We start from the raw sequence: 20,855 nt of genomic DNA, 5'->3' as shown, positions 1-20,855 counted from the left end.
ATAATTGAGCTGGTACGAGTTAAACTTCTTAGAGAAGTAACTAATTAGATGGTCCACCCCCTTGGACATCTGCCTGCAACAGAACAGCGCCAACACCTACATTACTAGCCTCTACATGGAGTATGAACGGATCATTCAAACAAGGGGCAACAAGCACTGGCGAAGAACACAAGTTTCTTTACATTCTCAAACGCAGCTGACATCTGTCCGACCAAATATACTTCACCTGAGCCTTAAGCAAGTCGATCAGGGGTGCTACCACTGAGGAGACGTTCTTACAGACGCTTCGAAAATAACCAACCATACCGATGAAAGCGCATAAGCTCCTTCTTAGTCATGGGCGGCAGACACTGCTCAACAGCTTCAACTTTGTTATGTACTGGGCAAACCACACCCTGACCAACCACTTTGCCCAGATAAGTGACCGTTGCCTTAGCAAACGTGCCTAAGCCAACCTATCAAACAGTGCTTGTATAGGTTGCACATGCTGAGACCAGGTGTCACTATAAATGACCACGTCATCCAAGTACACCGCACATCCGTCCAGACCAGAGAAAACAATGTTCATGAGGCGCTGAAATGTTGCAGGTGCATTATGCAAACCAAAAGGCATAACTGTAAAATAATACAGTCCAGAAGTTGTGATGAAAGCACAAATCTCCCTTGCTCTAGGAGACAAGGGGACCTGCCAGTACCCTTTTAGAAGATCAAATTTGCTCACATTTTACAGAACCCACTTGATCAACACAATCCTCCATACAAGAAAGAGGAAAGGAATCAGGCTTCGTAATGTTGTTAACTTTAAGATAGTCTGTGCATGGCCTAAAAGATGCATCAGGCTTCTTGACAGACAAGGGGAAGCCCAACTGGAACAAGAATGTTCAGCAATATCGTTATCCAACATGTACTTGATTTCTGCGTCTAAGTGCTTGCGCCTGTCAGGAAAACACGGTAGAAGCGCTGCCTTATTGGCTAAGCATCTCCAACATCAACATCATGCTCAATAAGATGAGTACGAGAGGGCGTATCAGACAACAGCACAGGATAACTTTCCATTTACCGTGTTGTATGGTGAAAACACACCAGAAATCCAAAAGGTGGTGGAAGCCAGCCTGCCAGTCAGGGAAGAGAGAGAGTGTTGGCTGATGTTGCCACCCTTTATAGCCTGCAGGCCAAACCTGCCCAGGTGTGCCACATCAGCTGACGATCCTCCCAGCTCTGTCCACTGGTCTCCTGCAACAAGCAGACTACCAAACAGGAGATCCCAGCAGACAGAGTGGGAGGGACATCACAAGCATGAACCTGCAGGAGCGAGTCACTGCTTTGATGTTTGCAGAGAACAGAAGGATGTTGTCCAGGGTCACGCCAAGGTTCTTTGCACTCTGGGAGGGTGACACCGTGGAGTTGTCAACCATGATGGAGAGGTCTTGGAGCGGGCAGGCCTTCCCCAGGAGAAAGAGCAGCTCTGTCTTGTCGAGGTTGAGCTTGAAGTGGTGGGCTGACATCCAAGCTGAGATATCTGCCAGGCACGCAGAGATGCGTGTCGCCACCTGGGTGTCAGAAGCGGGGAAGGAGAAAAGTAGTTGAGTAGCGACGATTGCACATGACCATTTCAGTAGGGGCTGAGTGGTTGGAGGAGAGGGAGACAGAAAAGGAAACAAAGTAGTGATCAGAGACCTGGAGGTGGGTTTCCGTGAGATTAGTCAAAGAACAGCCTCTAGTAAAGATGAGGTCAAGCGTATTGCCTGCCTTGTGAGTGGGACGAGACTGAGAAAGGGTGAAGTCAAAAGAGGCAAGGAGGGGAAAGAAAGAGTTGGAAAGAAATTAATCAAAGGCATATGTCGGGAGGTTGAAGTCGCCCAGTACGAAGAGCAGTGAGCCATTGTCAGGAAATGAGATTATCAAGGTCTCAAGCTCATTGAGGAACTCTCTTAGGGCACCTGGTGGGCGATAGATGACAGCAATGTTAAGCTTGAGTGGACAAATGACAGTGACAGCTAGGGCTGTGGCGGTCATTACATTTTGTCAGCTGGTTATTGTCATGCAAAAGACTGCCGGGCTCATGGTAATTGACCGTTAGTAAACATAAACACGTTTAGCATCTCCAGGCCTCCACACATACAAGCTGCTGATGCGTGCCTTTGGAACATTTACATTTTAACAATAGGCTGTAGGCTTGTTCATTTAGCAGACAAGATATGCCTATAAGTCCTGTGTCATTATTTTATATTAAATTATTTTATAGTAAGAAGAATATAATTGAACTTAGCTGAATAAAATAGAAAGGATTTTTTCCCATTATGGAGCGAGTGCACATATGAAGGTTGAATGAATGTTGAGCGCAAAAGTGATAATTTGAAGCAGGTCCTACCGGCTACGCTAGATTTTGAGTTATTTGGCAACTTTAGTTGTTAATGATACAAACCTTAGAATATCTTAGAAATCAAAACATATATGGGCTGCATGATGCGACTATAGGCTATTGATGATTTGAGAAAGTCGCAAAAAAAGCTTTCGCTCTGTTCCTTGCCTCAGGCAGCACACACTGTTCTGTCATCAAGTGACCATATTATCACCCATCAGACTATTCTCAATGTAATATTGTCTTTACTAATATGTTAAATTAGTTTGGATTTAGAATGGCCCATTATCAAATGGGCAGGAACAGGGGCAGGAGAAAAAAAGACATGTCATCCGCCTGTTAGTTCAGGTAGGCTACTCCGGTCTGGTTATTTCACTCCATGCATCAACCACTGTTTGAGGAGCATGCAGCCAGCCTCTCGATGTGTGACAGGTGATATTCCACCCTGTGTGCCATGGGCTCCCCAACCCTGTTCCTGCAGCTACCAAGTGCTTAATTTGGGAAACCAAGTCAAATCTGTTCGGGAACATCGAAAGTAACATGTTTTCACAACGAAACATATTTCATTAAACTGTTGACAGCTCCTCTCTCTGCGTGCTGGAGAAAGTAATGAAGGAGAAAGAGGAAGAGATGGAAACGCACGGTGGTGAGATATTCTGTAGCTAAAGGTAATGTGTCAGCCTATTAATTATGAAAATATAAAAAATGCCCTATTACTAGGCTATTCAAAATCAAATACAAATTCACTGTTGTAGGCTAACTCTGTCAGCCGCCCTGCACAATCAATGAACCAACAGCATTGCCTAGCCCTATAAGTTCTCTCCCAGACTCATGAATAGAAACTTTGGAGTGTAGCAGAAGGTAACCAGTCCATCCAGTATGCATAATAATACAGTCCACACTCAAAGACAATTACTATAATGTGTTTAATTAAAGACATCTTAAATCCGTTTTTTATGTATGTTTTTCTGTGGTGCGTAATATGCAGTATTTTAATTCAGGGTTTTTTCAGACTTGGACTCATATAGGCCTATGCATATGTATAAGCTCTAATTTGTATGGATGTTTTTAATTAACCATCACCTTAGAAAGCGCTGGCCATTTCGTTGTTAGGCTTTCAAACAACATCCACAATGACCATGTTTTCCACTCAGTTTCAACCTGTTGTTGAACTTCTTTCTTCAGATTGATCAATCACAGTGAGATGAGGTTTAAAAGCACAATACTCTTTTGATGTGATTTTCGATTGCATCGATGTCAGAGTGGTTAGAAGGACGATAGAGCCCTGAGTACCAGGCCATTAGCGAGTTGGATACTACCAACGCATGTCCTGAGTGTATAAGAGGAGATTACCGTGACTCAACGGTCATGTAGAATTTTACTGCAGTCATGACTCATGACTGCTGGTGTGGCGGTAATACGGTCACCACAACAGCCCTAGTGACAGCATGGAATTCAAATGAGGAGATGGACAAGTGAGTGAGGGAGAAATGAGTAGCCCTGTGCATGACCAGATGCTCTAGTCAGATGAAGAAAGAGCAGCTGGAGTAGCAGTGTTCTCTAGGTTGATCCATGTCTCCATCAGGGACAAAAGGTCTAGGGACTGAAGGGCAGCATAGGCTGAGATGAACTTGGCGTTGACTGCAGATCAGCAGTTCCAAATACTGCCAGAGACCAGGAATTCCATGTGTTGTGCGTGCAGGGTACACTAAATAAATGTACTAAAACGGGAATCAAATTGAAATGTCAATGTTCAAATGGTACGACAAAGATGGCTGGAGTTCCATACATCAGAGAATCTTGACTTGAATGGGAATATCTGTTGTTTTAAATTGTACTGTCTATCCATAGGAACCTATTGAAATAGAAATATAGATAATAGAATAGACATTACCATTTAAGTTGACATTCGATGCTAGGTAGACCAGCCGTCATCTTTGTGGTAGTAATTAGAAGTTAAAATTCACATTTCAAATGGTGTACCATTGTGGTCTGAAGGGATAGGTCCATTCTATGAATTCTATTTCTATGATTGAAATGACACCCACCCTGTATTCAAGAGCATGTTGTGTCTCAACCGATGGCAGGCACAACACAAAAACTCAGATGATGTGAAATAGGGTTTAAGCTACAGCATATGCAAAATGAAAAAAAATCGGAGTTTAACGTCACATTAAATAATTGACGTTAAAGGTAAAAGTTTTTTTAAATGTTTTTCAATAAATAATAAAATAGTTTGACAACACTGTTTGTAAGCTTTTAAATTATATCAAACTCAACCGATTATCTTCTCCAGTGCTGAAGACATGGATGTCTCATGGTAGGGTGGGGTATGCAAAATGGATGAACTTTGAGCACCTTTATCTCCTGAATGTTTTGGCATTCGGGTCCAAAAAGTCCCTTTCTGACCACTTCCTCCATGGGCAAACATGTATGGAAAGTTTTGTTTAAATCAAAAGGGATGCTGTCAAAAAGTGATTGAATTCAAATGGATCTACCCTGAAGTAGTATTCCCTTTCAGATGGTAGTGCTCATTGCTCACCCAAATAATGCCAATTATTCCCCCGTCCTGTTGTTTTTGGATGGCTTCAGAGCCTATCAAGAAGCGGAGTGGCTTTGGGCCGGGAGGGGAGGAGGAAAAAACAAGATACACTCGCTGCAGTGAATGACACCAAACCACAAAACATCTCAATTGTTGTTTTGTGGTTTCCTGCAGCTATGTGGAGCAGAGCTGGATTTCATTAGGCAGTTGAACGTCCATCACTCTGCTCTCTTGTGCTTTGTTTGGAGCAGTCTCAGGGCCTGGGCACATGGAGGGGTTGGGAGTGGGAGTCTCTGGGCTCGTCCAGACTCAGAGAGAAGCCTGCCTATCAACAGCTCAGCTCTGTTCTCTCTTCTCCTCTCCTCTCCTCTGTTCTGCTCCGTTCTGTTCTGTGTGCAGCAGGAACTCAGTGACCCTCCAGCTCAGCTGTCTGCACTGCTGGCTGCTACACACATTCACAGCAGCCGCTGGCCCCTCTCCCTCTATCTCCCTCTGTTGCTCTGTTGCTCTCTCTCTCTCTCTCTCTCTCTCTCTCTCTCTCTCTCTCTCTCTCTCTCTCTCTCTCTCTCTCTCTCTCTCTCTCATTCTGGCGTTCTCATCTCTCTCTTTATCTGGCTCTTTTTCCAGCACTCTGTTTCTTTCCCTATCAAATCACATTTTATTTGTCACATGCGCCGAATACAACAGGTGTAGACCTTACCGTGAAATGCTTACGTACAAGCCCTTAACCAACCATGCAGTTCAAGAAATAGAGTTAAGAAAATGTTTACTAAATAAACAAAAGTAAAAAATTAAAAAAAAGTAACACAACAAAATAACAATAATGAGGCTATAAACAGGTGGTACCGGTACCGAGTCAATGTTCGGCGGTACAGGTTAGTCGAAGTAATTTGTACATGTAGGTAGGGGTAAAGTGACTATGCATCATACTCTCTTTCTCTCATTATTTCTCACAGTTTATTATATATATATCTCCCCATTTCTTTCCCAATCCTCCCATCTCCCCTCTCTTCTCCCGTCTCTCTCTTATATTTATGGTGCATATAAAAATACGAAAACAGTGAGGAGAAAAATTTAAGTATTGTTTGCAGGATCCGGAGAGTAAGGGTTTGATTTGAGGCAAGAGAGGGAGATGGAGCGGACACTGAGAGGGAACAGCGAGAGAGAGATGTGGGCTTGGAAACACATGGCGTTTAGTGGTGGCTCAAAGAACACATGCGCAGGCTGAAGCAGGCTGCCTGGCCTGGCCGAGGCTCACCAGGGGACGTGTCCCGGAGCCCAGAGTCTAGCAGTCTGAAGGGCCGGGGCCCGGCCTGGAACAAGTGTCTGTCCTCCCATTACTAAGGGGAAATGGCTTCCACATTGGTAGTTAATGGAACTAAGACCTGCCTGGGTCAATAGGGTTTGAAGTGCCCCAGGGTTGCTCTATCCATCCATTCACATGTTAGAGTTACTGTACAGTGCAAGAGTGAATTTAGACCAACATTTGTGTTTACGTTGGCTTGAACCGACTGTTGGCAGTACAGGTTGTGTTTTCGGAAAGTTTCCTGGCATCCTGTGGTGTCAGTGTTTTAATTAGGCACCTGGGAAACATTGCAATCAGCCTCACTTCTGATGCTGAAAGTACTATGTGCTGTGTGCTATTCTCTCTATAGAGGCTAGTGGTTGTGTCTATGTCCCTCTGTTTTCCTTCTGCCTGCTCCCTGTGACCTGTGTCCCCTGCCTGTCTGCCTGCAGCACGTGGGCTGTGACCGGATCCTGGGCTCGGATGTGCGGGAGGACCGCTGCCGGATCTGCGGGGGTGACGGGAGCAGCTGTGAGGCCATCGAGGGCCTCTTCAATGACTCCCTGCCTGAAGGAGGTACGGTGTGGAATACAGAGCAGGAGTCCCTTCACCACAATACTGCTAGGAAGAAAGCTTACTGCACTATGGTGGTCTCAACAGTTAGAGTTACACTATAAACCCCAGCAAACAGTACAGTATGTGGGTACAGTTACAGTAGTGGTAGTGCAGCGGTAGGAGATATCAATAACTCTCTGAGTAGGGGGGTTGTGGGCTGAGGAGTGGGGGGTTCAGAGAGCCCAGGGCTGGGGGGTGGTGGTGGGCCCCTCTCTCAGGCAGGGCAGGACAGAAATGCACTGGGGGGACTGTTCTGTTCCAAGCCTTGGTAGCAGGACACGTCTCTCTTTTTAAATCAAATCAAATCAACTTTTATTTGTCACATGTGCCGAATACAACAGGTGTAGACCTTACCGTGAAATGCTTACTTACAAGCCCTTAACCAACAATGCAGTTTTAAGACCCTGATTGCTGCGTTTCTCTGTCCTCGCACTCTCCGCTCCCTCCAACACCACTTCTAGAACAGGCAAATAGCACATACTGTACCTCTCAATTAGACTGGGGAATTGAAATGAACAACACAAATAAAACGTCAAAGAAGAAAGGAACTGTGTTTTGGACCAGGGAGCTCCAGCGACGTTCTGAGAATGAGATGTAGTTACGTTTGAGGCATCCACGAGAGAGATTATGCAACCTAATTGTTTTATGGAAATTCTAACAATGTGTGCATGCATTTGGATTCTGACACAAGCTAAATATGTGTTGGACTACTGCCGTGCAATGTGAGTTAGGAGTCCTCAGACATTCTGAAAGTAATGTATAATTATCTGTTCACATGCGAGCTCTCTAGTTTCATGAGCTACATACTGTAGCAGTTAATCATTTTGAGTTACTGGTGAATATCTACAGTACACGTGCCTTGCCCTGCCAACCCCCCCCCCCCTCCTGAAGGTGCAGAATGACCTTTTATTCCGGTACCTATTCCAGTCTAAACACTTTGGCCTTGATTAATGGTTCATGATGAATTCTGTGGAAGCATGTCAGGGGAAAACTGATACAGCCCAGCCAGGCCCACAGTTGACACAGAATTAGCCATCCCCGTCTCCAAGAAAACCAAGCAGTTGTCGATGGCTTGAGGCAGGCTCAGCCTATAACTGCTCAGTTCTGATCAAGAGAAACTCCCGAAGTCTCAGTTCCATCATTCCATCATAGTGACGGTTGGAAGGCTTGTGGTCCTCTGTCCAATTATAGAGCCGTGGGTCAGACATGATACTGCACTAACCCTAATGCCTTCTCAATACGCTCTTATAATAAGGAGACCATGAGCTCTCTTTTCCGCTGGGGGGGAAGGCTGCGGGGAGAGAGGGAGGGGGTGAGTTGGGTTTTTCCTGCTCCCGTTCGGGGGGCAGGCGGGCACGTGGCAGACAGTTTTAGGTGAAGTTCAGCCAGTGTGGGTTGTGGTAGCCCTGCGCCTGCGGAGCCGGACAGGTCTATTCTAGGCCCTCTCCTTCCACGACAGCAACAGCTCTCCTCCCTCCACCACTCTACCTCCCCCCTCTGGAACCCTCAGAGTGGACACACCCTACTGAGGTGGCTGCGGCTCAGTGGCTGGGACCACAGTGGCCGTCTCAGCCTGGGCCTACAGCCTGCCCGACTGCCTGACGGGTCTATTCTGGGTCCTGGCTGATTTATGAGCCACAGAGCGCTCAGTCATGTCTACAGGTTTTTTTTAGGTCTCTGAGGCGCAGACCAATCCTTACTCCCAGGAGGGTTTAAATAGGGTTTGTTGTCAGGCACTAACCAAGCAGTACAGCAGATGGTCTGGTGTTCTGGGCAGGTTGTTCTATCTAGTGATTTACACCTAAGAGTGATGATGGTGCCATATTCTCCTGTGCCTCTGCAACCTTACTACTCCCATCTGGTGTCTGCATTCTCACCTGAGTTATCACCTCCTCCATCTCTCTGTCAGCTGCTCTCTCTCATCTATCTTTCTAGGTTTTCTCTTCATCTGTCTAGTCTACCCTCTCTTCATCGCTCAAACCCCCCATATCTCTCTCTCTCTCTCTCTCTCTCTCATTGCAGTCTGTCCAGTCTGTAACTCTGGCAGTGGTGGAGGGTTACTCAGGGGTTGAGGGCTGGGGGTTTATTGCTCTTCGGCTCTCTGTTTACCGCACAGGCCCCTGATTGTTAACAGAAAAACCTCTCCCTCTCCAGCCGCCAGGAACCGCAAGTACAGAGCTGGGTTACTGAAATTACTCACAGCGCCGACTGCTACTCCAGAGAGAGGTCAAAAGCCACGCCTCTTCTTTCCTCAGCAGTCGCACCATTGGAATGGATTATTAAATTATTTATTCTGTTTTTTACAGGACTGTGGTGGCTGGCTGGACAGCACAGCCTGGCCTCAAACATGGTTACTGTACTCTAGCAGCTGAACGTTGCCCAGGAATTTGGTTGGAATCCGAAAGGCTCTGCTTATTCCATTGAAGTCCCACAGAGTAAAACACTACTTATACATCATTCTCCCTCCAGTATGTCAGTGAATAAAACCTCCACCTTGCCTTTCTCTTCTCTTCTTTCTTTGTGTGTGTGTGTGTGTGTGTGTGTGTGTGTGTGTGTGTGTGTGTGTGTGTGTGTGTGTGTGTGTGTGTGTGTGTGTGTGTGGGTGTGGGTGTGGGTGTGTGTGTGATCCCATCCCAGGTTATGAAGAGGTGGTCAGAATCCCCAAAGGATCAGTGTTCATTCATATCCAGGAGCTCAACGTCTCCCTCAATTTCCTAGGTGAGAGTTCATGTCTCTTCTGTGTCACGCAATGTGTTATACTGTTATGACTCATGTTGTATTCTCTAGTGTGCATTCAGACTCAAAACTGGAATTAAAAGGTAAGTGCATTGTGACATCATTAATGCTGTTATTATAACTTACTAATACCAACCTGCCCAAATTGTTCAGTCTCTTAGATTAAATACCATGACTGTTTTCTCAGTAGCTGGGAATGTTGTTTGAAATGTCTGATACAACAAACACTATATATACAAAAGTATATGGACACCCCTTCAAATTAGTGGATTCGGTTATTTCAGCCACACCCATTGCTGACAGGTGTTTAAAATCGAGCACACAGCCATGTAATCTCCATAGATAAACATTGGCAGTAGAATGGCCTTACTGAAGAGCTCAGTGATTTTCAACGTGGCACCGTCATAGGATGCCACCTTTCTAACAAGTAAGTTCATCAAATTTCTGCCCTGCTAGAGCTGCCCCGGTCAACTGTAAGTGATGTTATTGTGAAGTGGAAAAGTCTAGGAGCAACAACGGCTCAGACACAAAGTGGTAGGCCACACAAGCTCACAGAACGGGACCGCCGAGTACTGAAGCGCATAGCACGTAAAAATCGTCTGTCCTCGGTTGCAGCACTCACTGCGGAGCTCCAGACTGCCTCTGGAAGCAACGTCAGCACAAGAACTGTTCGTCGGGAGCTTCATGAAATGGGTTTCCATGGCCGAGCAGCCGCACACAAGCCTAAGATCACCATGCGCAATGCCAAGCGTCGGCTGGAGTGGTGTAAAGCTCGCCGCCATTGGACTCTGGAGCAGTGGAAACGCGTTCTCTGGAGTGATGAATCACGCTTCACCATCTGGCAGTCCGACGGACGGATCTGGGTTTGGTCGATGCCAGGAGAACGCTACCTGCCCGAATGCATAGTGCCAACTGTAAAGTTTGGTGGAGGAGGAATAATGGTCTGGGGCTGTTTTTCATGGTTAGGCCCCTTGTACGCTACAGCATACAATGACATTATAGGCGATTCTGTGCTTCCAACTTTCTAGCAACAGTTTAGGGAAGGCCCTTTCCTGTTTCAGCATGACAAAGCGAGGTCCAAACAGAAATGGTTTGTCGAGATCGGTGTGGAAGAACTTGACTGGCCTGCACAGAGCCCTGACCTCAACCACATCGAACACCTTTGGGATAAATTGGAATGCCGACTGCGAGCCAGGCCTAATCACCCAACAGGGGGCGACTCCATATTAAAGCCCATGATTTTGGAATGAGATGTTCGACTAGCAGGTGTCCACATACTTTTGGTCATGTAGTGTACTATGGCGATATCGTTATCAACCTACTGCATACCCCTTAAAAATACAAATTTCTGTGTGCAGGGTGTGCTATTAGCATGCTAACACTCATAAAGACAGACTGGTAGAATAGCTATTATAGCTAGCCATCGCTAGCATTCACTGGTTGAAGTTGAAGTAACTTTGAGTGTAATAGAGTTGACTGGTGGCTATGACATGACTATACAGTGGGGAAAAAAAGTATTTAGTCAGCCACCAATTGTGCAAGTTCTCCCACTTAAAAAGATGAGAGAGGCCTGTAATTTGCATCATAGGTACACATCAACTATGACAGACAAATTGAGAAAAAAAAATCCAGAAAATCACATTGTAGGATTTTTCATTAATTTATTTGCAAATTATGGTGGAAAATAAGTATTTGGTCACCTACAAACAAGCAAGATTTCTGGCTCTCACAGACCTGTAACTTCTTCTTTAAGAGGCTCCTCTGTCCTCCACTCGTTACCTGTATTAATGGCACCTGTTTGAACTTGTTATCAGTATAAAAGACACCTGTCCACAACCTCAAACAGTCACACTCCAAACTCCACTATGGCCAAGACCAAAGAGCTGTCAAAGGACACCAGAAACAAAATTGTAGACCTGCACCAGGCTGGGAATACTGAATCTGCAATAGGTAAGCAGCTTGGTTTGAAGAAATCAACTGTGGGAGCAATTGTTAGGAAATGGAAGACATACAAGACCACTGATAATCTCCCTCGATCTGGGGCTCCACGCAAGATCTCACCCCGTGGGGTCAAAATGATCACAAGAACGGTGAGCAAAAATCCCAGAACCACACGGGGGGACCTAGTGAATGACCTGCAGAGAGCTGGGTCCAAAGTAACAAAGCCTACCATCAGTAACACACTACGCCGCCAGGGACTCAAATCCTGCAGTGCCAGGTAAAGGAAAGAATGAATGGGGCCATGTATCGTGAGATTTTGAGTGAAAACCTCCTTCCATCAGCAAGGGCATTGAAGATGAAACGTGGCTGGGTCTTTCAGCATGACAATGATCCCAAACACACTGCCCGGGCAACGAAGGAGTGGCTTCGTAAGAAGCATTTCAAGGTCCTGGAGTGGCCTAGCCAGTCTCCAGATCTCAACCCCATAGAAAATATTTGGAGGGAGTTGAAAGTCTGTGTTGCCCAGCGACAGCCCCAAAACATCACTGCTCTAGAGGAGATCTGCATGGAGGAATGGGCCAGAATACCAGCAACAGTGTGTGAAAACCTTGTGAATACTTACAGAAAATGTTTGACCTGTGTCATTGCCAACAAAGGGTATATAAAAAAGTATTGAGAAACTTTTGTTATTGACCAAATACTTATTTTCCACCATAATTTGCAAATAAATTCATAAAAAAATCCTACAATGTGATTTTCTGGATTTTTTCCCCTCATTTTATCTGTCATAGTTGACATGTACCTATGATGAAAATTACAGGCCTCTCTCATCTTTCTAAGTGGGAGAACTTGCACAATTGGTGGCTGACTAAATACTTTTTTCCCCCACTGTATATCATTCACGACATTTGGACGGGAGCTATAAACATCGTTTTAAACTATGTGTGTCGTTATTGCTTGAGATCAGGCTTGGCTGAACTGCTTTCAATGGGGAAAAATAGCTTCCGTTCCCCGCTTCCATGATTTTCATTGAAAACGTCACTTCTCCGTGTGGACCTATACATGCTCTCCTTTCTTCTCTGCTCCAGTGCTGAAGAGTAAAGGGGACCAGTTCTTCATCAATGGGAAGCTGACCATCGACACCCCTCGTAGGTTTGACATCGCAGGGACCACCTTCCACTACCGCCGGCCCACTGACCAACCTGAGACCCTGGAGGCCCTGGGGCCCACCAACATGACCATCATCGTCATGGTAATGGCCTAGCTGTGTGTGTGTTATACTAATCATTCTATGTAACAACATATGTGACGTGTGTGTGTGTGTGTGTGTAGGTACTGGTGAGGGAGGAGAACCCAGGGATCCACTACCGCTTCAACCCTCCAGTCAGCAGAAACCTTCTGAGTGGATATGCCTGGCACTACACATCCTGGTCCCGCTGCTCTGTACTCTGCGCTGGGGGTACAACCACTACTGGCTCTAATACATTTTACTGTACTATACACTGGCTCTATCACTGCTCATTGATTGAATGATTGATTGATGATTTTACTGCATTATTAGGAGCTAGTAACATAAGCATTTCGCTGCAACCGCTATAAAATCTGCTAAACTGTGTACTCGACCATTAAACTTTGATTAAATTTGATTTTGATGGTTTAGAAATACACACAAAGCCAAATTCATGCAGATAAATCTCTTAGCCAATATTAATTTCATATTTTTGAGCTGCAGGTAGCCTTGCGGTTAGAGTGTTGGGCCAGTAACCAAAACATCACTGGTTCGAATCCCGGAGCCGACAAGGTGAAAAATAAAATAAAAAGCCTGTCGATGTGCCCTTATAAGGCTCAGTCTGGTTAGGTGGACATAGGACTGTTACGGTGACTGTATTACTGCCACTAGTCATGACAGTGACTGTTTAATAACGGTAATTAGGCTTCTCCAAGCTCTGATGCTGCTGATGTTCATTAGTAGCCTACCAAACTTGCTAACTGCCTGGTCCTCAGCACTCTATTATCACTCTGGCATCAATGCAAATGTGATCGAAAATCTAATCAAACACTTCATGAGAGCCCATGAGCTCATGTTGCGCAACATTTATATAGGCTATGCAATTGCGTGAGAAAACAGAGTGATGGCCTCTATTAAAAAGAGGAGGATCCCATCAGCTTTCTATAGGCTAGGCCTACTATATTTATTTCTCAACTTTACTAATATTAAGCACATTGCTTCTCTTTACAACAGGAGTATAGCCTACCTGGCTGGCATGAAAATGAACCACGGGGAAAGCGTCCTCTATTCGCTATTTAAGTGCATAGATTACATGTATTTTTCCCTCTGCCCCTGTTTCGAGGCAGGTGCATGATAATGGTCCATTCTAAATCAAAACATTTTCACACATATACAATTTAGGCTATGCGTGGAAGCCAGGAGATGCTAAATGTGTTTACGTTAATTAACGGTAAATTACAGTGAGACTGGCAGTTATTTGCTTGACAATCACCGGCTGACAAAATTTAATGACTGCCACAGCCATACCGTGGGCATAATTTGAAAGATGGTTCTATTGCCAACATGACTAGCCAAGTTATAAAATATAATCTTACAGTGTTAGGCTTTCACAAGGCAATTCAGAGAAACAGATCTTAATTGTGGTGTGCATAGAAAGGAGTCGTGTGCATTCAGGTGCGTGTAAAGCAGCAAATCTGTCACCGTGCCCTTAAGCAAGGGAATTGGCCTATATGGATAGGGCTACATTGAAATGTTTCTTACAGAATAAATATGAAAAGCATATGCATAACCATGGTAGCAATTGAAAGAGAACAGTTTGGAGATTATGGAAAAAAGAATTAGACCAAAGTTGAGGACACAACAGTTTACCTGACACAAGACTGTTGATTTTATGTGCATTTTACATTTACTGTACTTTTCACTGCATTTGTTGATAACGAAATCTGAAAATACTCTGGATACATTCAGTAGCATGATAAGACTATTCCTGGAAAATGTGGGGTAGGTGCAACATAAGACAAAAAATGACAAGGGTTTGAGTGAGAGGACTAACTGGTGTCTCCAAGTGGCCACACACCTCTCCAAAGGGTGCACACAGTTCCTAATTAATTTCAATGCACTTTTATGACTCAAAGAAGAGTCTTCAACTATAACGTGCTTTTTTGAGCTCTCCTAGCTGTACCGAACTAGAGCAAGCACACTTGTAGTTGTTATGTTTAGAATACAACCCTAGCTAAATTATAAAATATAATCTTACAGTGTTAGGCTTTCACAAGGCAATTCAGAGAAACAGATTGTAATTGTGGTGCGCATAGAAAGGAGTCGTGTGTATTCAGGTGCGTGTTCCGCAGCAAATTTTCTTCACAATAGACAAACATAGGCTCATTCTGTTCAGAACAACCCAGGGTATAACGCCATGTCATCTTGTAACTGTACATCAAACATAGTGACCATAAACATTGACACTGTATATGACATGAGTTTTATGATATGGAAACGTGAAGTGCACATTTGGACTCAAGGGTGTTTGGCTTGCTTGTATGACATCAAAGCGGTATTTATTATAATCCTCAATGTCTCATCTTAATTTACAGCATTTCCCTCACTCAGACGAGAAAACATTTGCAAAAGTTGCTGAATTAGTGGGAAGGATGGAGGCAACTTCTTGTCGTGTTTGGCAAGTTCAGAACGGCTGTCAGTCAAAACCCATACAGAGCTGTGAAGCGCAAAGCCAGAGCTCTGATGTCATGTATAGCATGTTACTGTACAGCCACTGCGGTCACATTTAGGTGCTTATCAGTGCCTAAATCTGCCATTTACAACCCGTATACGGGTACGAGTGTAAAGGGTTAACCCCAATTGCTCCAGGGGCGCTGGGCAATGGTGACCCTGGCAGTGACCCACTCCCTGCGGGAGTCTCAGGGGGAATTGGATTAAGTAAGAAACACTTTCCTTTGCGCTTGTACAAGTGTGTAACAGGACAAATATAAGCGTATTATTATAATTATAATTATTATAATTATTTTACTAATGATCCATTTAGCTGCTGTGCAGGGCTGGATATTCTATACAGACAGTACATTGACCTCTCTCGTAAACTCAGTGGCTCACTGTGATGGGTGATTTGAAGGAGTCAGGCGCAGGAGGGTAAATCACAGAATACAGAGTTTATTCTGGAATACAGAGTTACGCAGAATTGCGTCAAACAGTCCAGTGCGCACTGGAACCAAACAGGCACACAGGGAAAATATACCCCGGCAATACAAAATACACAGAGCTCAACCGAGCTACACGCTCCTCACAATAAACAATCACCCACAAGGACAAGGGGGCAGAGGGAACACTTATACACGTACTAATGAGGGGATATGAACCAGGTGTGTGTAATAGACAAGACAAAACAAATGGAATGATGAGATAAGAAGCGGCAGTGGCTAGAAGGCCGGTGACGACGAACGCCGAAACCTGCCTGAACCAGGAGAGGAGGCAGCTTCGGAGGAAGTCGTGACAGTACCCCCCTTGAGCAGGGTGAGCCGGAAGGACGACGGTGGAAAATCCCGCAACAGGGAGGGATCGAGGATATCCCTCACCACTCCTCCGGACCGTACCCCTCCCACTCCACGAAGGTCCCCCACCCGACGCCTCAAATCCAGGATGGAACGGACGGAGTATGCCGGGGCCCCCTCGATGTCCAGAGGAGGCTGAGGGACCTCCCGCACCTCAGACTCCTGGAGCGAACCAACCACCACCGGCCTGAGGAGAGACACATGGAACGAGGGGATAATATGATAATCATGTGGGAGTAATAACCTATAGGTAACCTCGTTTATCCTCCTCAGGACTTTGAACGGCCACCCACAAACCGCGGGCTCAGTTTCCGGCAGGGCAGGCGGAGGGGCAGATTCCAGGTCGAGAGACAGACCCGATCACCCGGTACGAAGACCGGGGCCTCACTGCGGTGGCGGTCAGCATTGGCCTTCCGACAACGCACGGCGCGTTGGAGGTGGACGTGAGCAGCATTTCACGTCTCCTCCGCACGCCGAAACCAGTCATCCACCGCAGGAGCCTTGGTCTGGCTCTGGTGCCATGGTGCCAGAACCGGTTGGTAACCTAAAACACATTGGAATGGCGTTAGGTTAGTGGAGGAGTGACGGAGAGAGTTCTGGGCATATTCGGCCCATGGCAAGAACACCGACCACTCCCCCGGCCGGTCCTGGCAGTAGGACCGCAGGAATCTACCCACATCCTGATTTACCCATTCCACCTTCCCATTAGACTCGGGGTGGAAACCAGAGGTCAGGCTGACCGAGACCCCCAGACATTCCATGAACGCCTTCCAGACCTTGGATGTGAACTGGGGACCCCGGTCAGACACTATGTCCTCTGGTACCCCGTAGTGCCGGAAGACGTGTGTTAACAAGACGTGTGTAAACAGGGAGTATGGGGGTGTAGTCTCTGGGCCTCTCCTCTGTGTCGTACAGCCGTGACAGTGCATCTGCCTTCACGTTCTTCGTTCCCGGGATGTATGATAGAGTAAAATCAAACCGGGTGAAGAATAGGGCCCATCTGGCCTGGTGAGGGTTCAGCCTCCTCGCTGCCCGGGTGTACTCCAGGTTACAGTGGTCCGTCCAGACGAGGAAAGGGTGTTTTGCCCCTTCGAGCCAGTGCCTCCACAAGGTCAGGGCTCGGACAACAGTCAACAGCTCCTGATCACCAATGTCGTAGTTCTGCTCCGCCGGGCTGAGCTTCTTGGAGAAGGCGGCACAGGGGGCGGAGTTTGGGTAGCATGCCCGAGCGTTGAGATAGGACCGCGCCTATCCCTACCTCGGACGCATCCACCTCCACTACGAACGGTAGTGATGGATAGGGGTGGGCCAGTCCCGGGGCTGAGGTGAACAGACTACTCAGGTTACTGAAGGCCCTGTCAGCCTCAGCAGACCAGCGTTGCCGGGACGGTCCACCCTTCAACAGAGATGTGATGGGAGCTGCGACCTTGCCAAAGTCCCGGATAAACCTCCGATAGTAGTTGGCAAAGCCAATAAAGCGCTGCACCTCCTTAACCGTGGTTGGAGTCGGCCAATTACGCACAGCTGAAATGCGATCTCCCTCCATCTCCACATCTGAGGTGGTAATGCGGTATCCGAGCAAGGAGACGGACTGTTGGAAAAACAGACACTTTTCTGCCTTGGCATAAAGGTGATTTTCCAACAGTCGGGCCAGCACTTTGCGAACCAGGGACATATGCTCGGCGCGCGTAGCGGAATACACCAGAATGTCATCGATGTAGACCACTACACCGGGACCAAATATGTCCCGAAACACCTCGTTCACAAAGGACTGGAAGACGGATGGTGCATTCATCAAACCATTAGGCATCACCAGGTATTCATAATGCCCCGTGGTTGTGCTGAATGCTGTCTTCCACTCGCCCCCCTCTCGGACACGCACCAGGTTGTACGCACTCCGGAGATCTAATTTTGTGAAGAAGCGCGCCCCATGCATTGACTCGATCACCGAAGGAATGAGGGGGAGAGGATAACTAAATCATATCGTCCCTTTGTTCAGTGATCGGGAATCAATGCAAGGGCGCAGACCACCGTCTTTCTTCTTCACAAAAAAGAAGCTTGAGGAGGTGGGCAAAGTGGAGGGACGTATAAACCCCTGGCGCAGGGACTCGGTGACGTATGTCTCCATAGCCTCCGTTTTAGCCTGTGACAGGGGTATATATGACTCCTGGGAGGCACAGCGTCTACCCGGAGGTTTATCGTGCAATCACCCGTCCGATGAGGTAACTTGGTCGTCTGCATTTTGGAAAACGCGTGCGCCTAATCGAGGTATTCAGGGGGAATGCGCACGGTGGAGGTACTGTCTGGACTTTCCACCGTGGTTTCACCAACGGAAACACAGAGACACCTACCCTGACACTCTTGCGACCACCCTGTGAGAACCATCTGTGGCCATGAAAAGGTGGGGTTGTGGAGTGCTAACCAAGGAATACCTAACACAACAGGGAAAGCGGGAGACTCAATAATAAAAAAGTGACTTGCTTGCGATGAGTCTCGTGGGTAACCATAGTGACTGGTGCTGTAACCTCCCTAACGAACCCGGACCCTAATGGTCGACTGTCAAGTGCTCTAATGGGGAGTGGAATGGATAGGGGAACCAATGTAATGCCTATACTGTGTGAAAATGACATGTCCATAAAGTTCCCAGCTGCGCCTGAATCGACCAGCGCCTTACACTGGGGAACTAAAGTGTAATCAGGAAAGTGGATGGGTAGGGTACAGTGCGCAGCAGAGGGCTCTGAACGAGTGTGGGTGTTCGATACCTGGGGTTACGCGAGAGTGCCCTGCCTGCCGCCTCCAGACGCAAAAGAACGCTGACGACATTGTGCAGTGAAATGTCCTCTCGTGCCACCAGAGTGACACTGGCGCTGTCGTCCTCCGCTCTCCCGGATCGCCGCTCCACCCAGTTCCATCAGCTCGTGATCCGAGTCGGGCAGGGTTGGAACGGGCAGGCCCTGTCCAGGACGTCCTCTGGCCGCCAGCAGGTTGTCCAACCGGATGGCCATGTCCACCAGTTGAGTGAAGGACAACATGGTGTCCCGGCAGGCTAGCTCCCTTTGGACGTCCTCCCGCAGATGGCACCGGAAGTGGTCGATGAGGGCCCGCTCATTCCACCCGGACCCAGCTGCTAGAGTCCGGAACTCCAGGGCGAAGTCCTGCGCGGTCCTCGTCCCCTGCCTCAGGTGAACAAGACGCTCGCACGCCTCTCGACTCTCGGGTGGGTGATCGAAGACAGTCCGAAAGAGGCGAGCGAACTCCCCGTAGTTGTCTAACGCGGCTCCTCCTTCATTCCAGATCGCGTTGGCCCACTCCAGGGCTTTCCCCGAGAGGCAGGAGACGAGGGCGGACACCTTCTCCCGCTCCGATGGGGCCGGGCTGATGCTGGAATAGTAGAGCTCCAGTTGGAGGAGGAATCCCTAGCAGAGAGCAGCTGTCCCGTCGATATATGGATCCCTCTGGGTGCTGGGGTGTGGGTTGCGGGATCCGGTCGCCCAGCTGGTCCCGACAGATCGGGTCCTCTCCTCTCCAGGTGTTGGACGACCTGGAGAACCCGATCCATCGCTTCTCCCAATTTGGCTAGCATCGTCGAATGCTCCTGGACCTGTGCCACGACTCCAGGCATGCGCTCCTCTCCTGCTGACTCCATATCGGGTGTGTGATTCTGTGATGGGTGATTTGAAGGAGTCAGGCGCAGGAGGGTAAATCACAGAATACAGAGTTTATTCCGGAATACAGAGTTACGCAGAATTGCGTCAAACAGTCCAGTGCGCAAAACAGGCACACTGGAACCAAACAGGCACACAGGGAAAATATACCCCGGCAATACAAAATATACAGAGCTCAACCGAGCTACACTCTCCTCACACTAAACAATCACCCACAAGGACAAGGGGGCAGAGGGAACACTTATACACGTACTAATGAGGGGAATATGAACCAGGTGTGTGTAATTGACAAGACAAAACAAATGGAATGATGAGATGAGAAGCGGCAGTGGCTAGAAGGCCGGTGACGACGAACGCCGAAGCCTGCCCGAACCAGGAGAGGAGGCAGCTTCGGAGGAAGTCGTGACACTCACTCAGGCACATCAATCAATCAATCGAATGTATTTATAAAGCCCTTTTTACATCAGCAGATGTCACAGTGCTATACAGAAACCCAGCCTAAAACCCCAAACAGCAAGCAATGCAGATGTAGAAGCATGGTGGCGAGGAAAAACTCACTAGAAAGGCAGAAACCTAGAGAGGAACCAGGCTCTGAGGGGTGGCCAGTCCCCTTCTAGCTGTGCCGAGTGGAGATTATAACAGTACATGGCCATTAAGGCCAGATTTTTCTCGAAGATGTTCAAACATTCATAGATGACCAGCAGGGTCAAATAATAATCACAGTGGTTGTAGAGGTTGCAACAGGTCAGTACATCAGGAGTAAATGTCACTTGGCTTTTCATAGACGGGCATTTAGAGGTTGAAATAGCAGGTGCGGTAGAGAGAGAGAGTTGAAAACAGCAGGTCTGGGACAAGGTAGCACGCAATCATTGGGGGGCGCCTCTCAAATAAAATTATTTTAAAAAATAAAAAAATAAAAAATAATAATAATAATAATAATAAAAACATCAGTATGTCAATATTTGTGTGTTTGAAATATGGAATGCATACTGTAATATGTGTAAGATATGATAGAAAATCATATTCGCAACCTTTCCTCTGCCTGTCAAACGCCTCGTCAGCTCTGGGCGATACAGAAAGTGCCCCGAGGAGGCGGGTCTACGTAGCAGTTAAGCCAATTGCTAATTTAAGATA

The 20,855-nt window shown here is 47.0% G+C and overlaps 1 protein-coding gene across 2 annotated transcripts in view; it reads left to right on the top strand.

The window, feature by feature from the left end:
• Positions 1 to 20,855, top strand: part of LOC121540291 (A disintegrin and metalloproteinase with thrombospondin motifs 10-like) — a 69,615-nt gene that overhangs the window by 42,032 nt on the left and 6,728 nt on the right. For both annotated transcript variants that reach the window (XM_041849056.2, XM_041849054.2), the window contains exons 17-20: positions 6,642 to 6,765; positions 9,442 to 9,522; positions 12,570 to 12,733; positions 12,814 to 12,940. In XM_041849056.2, coding sequence (XP_041704990.1) covers positions 6,642 to 6,765; positions 9,442 to 9,522; positions 12,570 to 12,733; positions 12,814 to 12,940 — 496 coding nt within the window. The remainder of the gene's footprint in view (positions 1 to 6,641; positions 6,766 to 9,441; positions 9,523 to 12,569; positions 12,734 to 12,813; positions 12,941 to 20,855) is intronic.

This window comes from Coregonus clupeaformis, chromosome 26 (assembly GCF_020615455.1).
Source record: "Coregonus clupeaformis isolate EN_2021a chromosome 26, ASM2061545v1, whole genome shotgun sequence".
Taxonomy (NCBI): domain Eukaryota; kingdom Metazoa; phylum Chordata; class Actinopteri; order Salmoniformes; family Salmonidae; genus Coregonus; species Coregonus clupeaformis.
Note: the sequence above shows the minus strand (reverse complement) of the source record. Positions and strands in the feature narration are given on the sequence as shown.